Below are 7,630 nucleotides of genomic sequence, written 5' to 3'. Positions count from 1 at the left end.
CATCATTGAGAACCACCTGAACATAAGCTTAATAGAAATCCTGTAACTAAGGATATAAAGAAGAAGCCACACGAGACTTGTAGGAGGGGTGGAGATGCTGAACGGGCAGGTCCCACATGCACAGTGTGGTGGTTAAGAAGTGAGAGAAATATCTCTGTTGTGGAGGTCCCCTCTGAGGAGCTAGGGCTTCCAGCCTCACACCAGGCATCCAGTAGGTGTTGTGGTCGAGTGAGATGAATAGCTGCTTGAGACCTAGGAGATGCAGGTCATAAAGGGACTGCCCGCAAACTTGTTCACTCACAAATTCACCCCCTCTGAACTCTAGCAGTGGGATAGAAATTTATCTCCTCCTCATAAGCACCAGGGACTTATGAGGAGGGGATAAATTGACTAACTTTCAGTGAGAGCTGGAGGGGCAGGGGAAAGGGAAGCTCTCTCAAGACGGAAGTGTTGGCAGACACCATTGTTCTTTTGTTGAGCTCTCCCTGCACCCAGTCAGCAGGTACATGTGGATGCCACATCTGAGCTCCCCATTAAATGGGATAACACCCTTCAACCAACCCTGGTGATTCCTTGAGACTCCACCCCACCCAAATCATACACGCAGGCAGAATCTGTCCAGGTAGCTTTTTCACATAAGTGATTTTCCTCAACTGATGCTGTGGACTTTCCTAAAATCTCTCAAAGGTCCACAAACCCAAAACAAGCAGCAGCTGAACTCAATGTGCCCGTACCTGTTGCTAAGCAGCCCCATGTCCAATAATAGTGGCAGCCAGCCTTGATTTGCAGCCTAGCCACTCCCAGGTGCCTCCAAGCCCAGCACAAGAGGTACCAACTTCATACCACTTTGTACATCTTACCAGGTGGCTCAGAGCTTGACACAGGCAATGACTGAAATGGCCTGCACTAGAGGCCCTCCCAAGAGGCCCCAAAATCAACACACCTGGTCATCAGCTTCAGACCATACCAGAGCACCACTCAACCAGTTCCACAAATGATGCACTAAAAGGGCAGACACCAGAACCCTGTCAAAGCAATTCCTGCCCTACGGGTTTAGCCCCTGCACCACAGCTCATCTGCTATAGTCCCAGCCACTGCTCACAGCCAGTCAGCCTGAGAGTCAATTTCACCCACTGGCATACCAACAGCAATCAAGAATGAACTACAACAGGAAGGCGCACACAACCCACACAAGAAAAACAGGATTAGGTAAACAGGGAGCAATGGGCTCAGGTAAACAGGGAGGCTACATCACTGGGACCCACAGGACATCTACCACATAAGGCCACTCTGCCAAGACCAGGAGACTGACCTGAAACACAGAAACAAATACAGGGAGTCAGCCAATATAAGAAGACAAAGAAACATATCCCAAATAAAAGATAGGAAAAAACTCCAGAAAAAGAACTAAAAAATGGAGGCAAGCAATCTACCAGATGCAGAATTCAAAACACAGATTGTAAGCATGTTCAATGAACTTAGGGGAACAACAGATGAACTCAGTGACACCTTCAAAAAAGATATAAGGAACACAAAAATGGAGATAGAAAATATAAAAAAGAACCAGTCATAAATGAAGAATAACTGAAATGAAAAATACATTAGAGAAAATCAACAATGGATTACATGAAGCAGAGAATCAAATCAGTGATCTGGAAGATAAGGTAGCAGAAAATACCCAATTAGAACAGCAACAACAACAAAATCCCCCCCAAAATGAGAATGGTTAAAGGGACCTCTAGGACAGCATCAAGCATACCAATATTTACATCATAAGGGTATCGAAAAGAGAAGAGAGAAGGAGCAAAGGATTGAAAAGCTTTTGAAGAAATCATGGAAAACTTTTGTAATTCAGCAGAGGAAATAGACATACAAGTCCAGGAAACACAGAGGGTCCCAAACAAGATGAATCCAAGGAAGATCACACCAAGACACATCATAATTAAAATGCCAAAGTTTAAAGGCAAAGAGAGAATCTTAAAAGCAGTAAAAGAAAAGTAGTTGCCTACAAGAGAGATCCCATATGACTGTTGGCTGATTTCTCAACAGAAGACTTACAAGGCAGAATTTTGGGCATGCAATATTCAGCAAAGAAAAGTAAAGACCTATAACGAAGTTTGCTCTACCCAAAAAAGCTATCATTAGAATCAAGAAAGAGATAAAAAATTTCTCAAACAAGAAAAAACTAAGGGAGTTCATTACCACTACACCAATATTACAAGGAATGTTAAAGAGACTTCTTTAAGAAAAAATCAAAAATATGAATAAGAAAATATAGGAAAAGGAAACTTCTCACTGACAAAAGCAATTTCTTAGAAAAACAGTAGTTCAACCAATGATAAAGCTAGAACAAAAGTTAAAAGGCAAAAGTAGGTAGATCATGTATAATTACAACAATACATTAGGGGATACACACAAACACACATGCACAAAAGAAGTAAAAAAAAATGATACAGCCAAAAATGTGGAAGAGGCGAGTAAAATTCGTAGTGACTTTAGGATCTGTTCAAACTTAAGCAACTGTCAACACAGACTCCTAAAAATATAGCTTGCTATAAGAAAGCACTAGGTAACCACAAACTAAAAATCGACAAGAGATATACAAAACATAAAGAGAAAGGAATTCAAATACATTATTGTCATCAACATACAAGAGAGGAAAAGAATAAGAAAGAGAGAACTATAAAACAATCAGAAAACAATTAATAAAATAGCAATAACTACATACCTCTCAATAATTGTTTTAAATATAAATGGACTAAATGGTCCAATCAAAAGAAATACTGTGACTGAGTGGGGAAAAAAATAAGACCCATATATATGCTGCCTATAAGACACCCATTTCAGATTGAAAGATACACACACTGAAAGTAAAGGAATAGAAAAAGATATTTCATGAAAATGGAAATGAAAAAAGAAAGCTTGGGTATATTTTCATCAGGTAAAACAGACTTTAAAAAAAAGGGGCTGCAACAACAGACAATGAAGGACATTTAATAATGATAAAGGGATCAATCCAATTAGAGGGCATAAATCTTATAAATATTTACATAAACAATGTAGGAGCACCTAAATATATAAAGCAAAAAAAAAACAAACAAAAAACAAAACAAAAAAACAAAAAAAACACATGAAAAGAAATACTGACAGTAATACAGTCATAACAGGAGATTCTTTCCCACTGACTGACATCAATGGATAAATAGTCTAGAAGGAAAATCAACAAGAAGAGTGCCTTTAAATGACACATTAGACCAGATAAAATAATTGATATTATTAGAACATTTCACACAAAAGCAACAGAGTATACATTTTTCTCAAGTGCACATGGAACATGACCCAGGACAGACCATATATTAGGCCACAATATAAGTCTAAAGGATTAAAATCACATTAAGTGTCTTCTCTGATCACAATGGTATGAAAGTAGAAATCAATTAATGAAAGCAGTAAATAATAAATGGGCTAACAATGAGATCAAGGGGAAAAAATCAAACAATACCTTGAGACAGATAAGAAGGGAAATAAAATGACACAAAACCTATGGGACACAGTCAAAAGAGTCCAAAGAGAAAAATTTATAGCAATATAGGCCTATCTCAAGAAACAAGAAAAATCTCAAATAAACAATCTAATCTTACACCTAAAGGAACTAGAAAGAGAACAACTAAGTCCAAAGTGAGTAGAAAGAAGAAAATAATAAAGATTACAGCAAAAAAATAAAGTACAGACTAAAAAAAAAAAATTGGAAAGATAAATGAAATCAAGAGATGGTTCTTTGAAAACATAAACAAAATTGATAGACCTTTAACCAGACTCATCAAGAAAAAAAAAAAAAGGGCACAAATAAATAAAATCAGAAATGAGAGAGAAGTGATTACTGACACCACAGAAATACAAAAAATTATAAGGAAATACTATAAGCAATTATATGCCAACAAATTGGAAAACCGAATGAAATAGATAAATTTCTAGAAACACAATCTTTCAAGGCTGAATCAAGAAGGAACAGAAAATCTGAACAGACAGACCAACACTAATAAAAACAAATCAGTAGTCAAAAAACTATCAACGGACAAAAGCCCTGGGCCAGATAACTTCATAGGTGAATTTCTCAAACACTCAAAAAATAATTAATAACTGTCCTTCTCACACTAGTCCAAAACACTGAACAGGAGAGAAGGCTCCCAAACTCATTTTACAAGGCCAGCATTATCCCGATATCAAAACTAAAGATATTACAAAAAAATTAAATTACAGGTCAACATCTCTGATAATCATAAATACAAAAATCCTCAACAAAATTTTAACAAAACGAATTCAGCAATTCATTAGAAATATTATACACAACGATTAAGTGGGATATTTTTCTCAGGATACAAGGTTGGTTCGATATCCGCAAACCAATTTAGGCGATACACAACATAAACAAAATGAAGGGTAAAAATTATATGAGTATATCAATAGATGAAAAAACATTTGACAAAACTCAACATCTATTTATGATAAAAACTCAAAAAAGTGGGAATAGAGGAACATCCATCAACATAATAAAGGCCACATATGACGAAATCACAGCTAACATCATAGTGGTGAAAAGCTAAAAGATTATTCTTTAAGATCAAGAACAAGACAAGAATGTTCACTTTCACCACTTTTATTCAACAAAGTAGTGGAATTTCTAGCCACAGCATTCAGACAAGAAAGAGAAATAAAAGGCATCCAAATTGGAAAAAAAGAAGTACAATGTCATTATTTGCAGATAACACGATATTATATAGAGAGAATCCTAAAGAATCCACCAAAAAACTATTAAACTAAATGGTCCAAACTAAATGAATTCAGTAAATTAGCAAGACACAGATTTAATATTCAGAAATTACTAGCATTTTTATACAGCAATAACAAACGGAAAAAGAAGAAAACAATCTCATTTACTATTACATCAGGAAAATAAAACATCTAGGAATAAATTTAACCAAAATATCTAAAAATAGATATTTTTACCTATAATCAATAAACTATAAAATATTAAAGAAATAAATTTAAAAAGATACAAAATAAATAGAAGGATATGCCATGCACATGGATAGGAAGAAAGAATATTATTAAAATGTCCACACTGCCCAAGGCAATCTAATGATTCAATGCAATCCTCACCAAAATACCAATAGCACTTTTCAAAGAATTAGAAGCCTAAAATGTATAGGGATCCACAAAAGACCCTAAATACCCACAGCAATCTTGAGAAAGAACAAAGTTGGAGGTATCATATTACCTGATATCAAACTAGTAGTATTTAATCTACATCCATAAATATCAGCAATTTTGATGAACTTAAGTATACTAAACTTTCTAGTGAAACGGCAGAGATTAGCTGATAGGGTAAAGAAAAAAGTACCTATCAATATGCTGTCAATAGAGTCAGACATTAAAATTTAAGACAGTTAAGTTGAACACAAAAAGAGGAGAAATATTAATCATAGGATATTATTAAAAAAAAACTCCTTGAAGATTTTATTTTCATGATGACGTTTGCATAGAAAACATCTATTATTGGAATGGGAAGAGAGATACAGTTAAGTGGAGAGAAGTTAGTAGCTGTCTAGACTTAGTTTTAGCAACCTCATGGAAGTGGCTGTGGTAGAGCATAATTTCAGTGCTCTTGATTCGGAGCCAAATAGTATTTTTCCCCATGTAACAACAACAATGAAAATCTAAATGTCCCTAAAAGAGCATTAGCTAGTAAAATAGTTGAAATTATATTAAATATATTAATTGGACATTATGTAAACATTAAAATTCATGTAAAATAGCATATTTTATTAATGTGAGACAGAACAAAATAGCATACAAAATAGCATATATAAAACAAAGATATGTGAATATTAACATGTATGCTTGTATATATTAAAGACAGAAAATGTGTGCATATAATGCATCTCCTGGAAAATAAAATTATATGTATTTTTTCTTTATTATTTTGTCCTACTCTTTCCTGTTATTGTTGTTATTAAAAATTATTTAAAGATCTAAATATTTCCTTTCATGCACAAAACATGGATCATTATGGCAGTCATTGAGAGATTTTATGGAAAAATATTAGTGATAATGGACAAATCAGATTTTTTAACTTCCTGCCCACATAGCTTTGCTAAATATTTCCATATCTAAATGAATATTCTTATGAACAATTCTTCCCATTATTAAAATATAGGATGTCCACCAGGGAACCCATGTGATTATAAAGCATAAAATATTTTTATAAAAGATAATATTTAATAACAAGGATCACTAATTGAGTAATAAATGAAATAGCTTGTTTTAAAATGGAAATCAACTTAAGGAAGAGAATTTCACCAAAATCTGAGGTGGATTCAGAAATATCTGCAACTAGTTATAATCCTATAGATTATAGTGTAGTAGAAGCCTTCCCTATATACAAAGTTATACATTGTTACTAGAATTCCATACTGATTTAGAGATCAATACCATAAACTCTGGTCCCCCTATTACAGTATAGAGGCAATTGACATTTCCTTATGTCCTGCTATATGGAGATACATATTTTGAACAGAATAAAATATATCTATATTACAAAAAAGAAAATTTAGTTTTCTTATTCCCTTTGAATTTAAATGCAAAACAAAGATATTATGAAATATATCAATAATGCATACCAAGGCTTTATCCATAATAATTTGTATTTTCAGAGTTCTTTTCAATTGCACAACATCTGAATTTTCCTGTGAAACAGAGGACATGAATTAAATACATTAAAAAATTTTTTTATATTGTTTGTGATTATCATATACATTACATATGTATATAAGGAGAAAGTATAGATACACAAATTAATAGATATGGATAGATGATAGATAGATAGATAGATAGATAGATAGATAGATAGATAGATAGATAGATAGATAGATGATAGACAGACACAGACATACAGAGAGGCATATAGATTCATAAAGATATATAATAATATGAAAATAAGAGGGTAGATGCCGACTAAGTACATAAGCCGGTGAGAACCCAAATAAATATTTTAGGATCAAATCAAAAGCTTGTACTTTATATTCTTGATAATTAGAATCCTCGAAAAAAGTGACTGAATTGAGAGAGAACTCATAATTCCTCTCAAAACCTTTCTCTAAGATCCTTCCCCAACATTCAATCTAAACTCTTACCGACTTTGCCCCAAACATTGCTTCTATTTTCTCATTATTTTTATACCTTTAATTATTTTTACTCAATTAAGTGCATCCATTTGGAGCATATGGTTATATGAATTGGTATTTATGGTAGACCCATGGAACTATTTGCATAAGTAAGACAAAGAATGTTTCTATCACCCTCTTCTAAGTCAATAGCCCACATGGATCAAGGCAACCAATGAGCTGCTTTTATTCAACATAGGTTGTAATAATTGATTCTAGAATTTCATACAACTGGAATCAGATGACATTTCTACCTGGCTTCTTTCACTTGGCATTCATCTGTGTTGTTGTGATTATTAGTAATTCACTAGTTTTTATTGCTAAGCAGCGTACTATTGTAGAAATACATCACAATTGTTTATACATTTATCTGTTGATCATTTGGCTTATTTAGACATTTTAAATTA

The 7,630-nt window shown here is 33.6% G+C and overlaps 1 protein-coding gene across 1 annotated transcript in view; it reads right to left on the bottom strand.

Moving 5' to 3' along the window:
• The window catches only part of LOC105300972 (A disintegrin and metallopeptidase domain 3-like), an 80,259-nt gene that overhangs the window by 44,110 nt on the left and 28,519 nt on the right, over nucleotides 1-7,630 (bottom strand). The window contains 1 exon segment of the mRNA XM_023520053.1: nucleotides 6,681-6,746. Coding sequence (XP_023375821.1) covers nucleotides 6,681-6,746 — 66 coding nt within the window.

This window comes from Pteropus vampyrus, unplaced genomic scaffold (assembly GCF_000151845.1).
Source record: "Pteropus vampyrus isolate Shadow unplaced genomic scaffold, Pvam_2.0 Scaffold8, whole genome shotgun sequence".
NCBI classification, from domain to species: Eukaryota; Metazoa; Chordata; class Mammalia; order Chiroptera; family Pteropodidae; genus Pteropus; species Pteropus vampyrus.
Note: the sequence above shows the minus strand (reverse complement) of the source record. Positions and strands in the feature narration are given on the sequence as shown.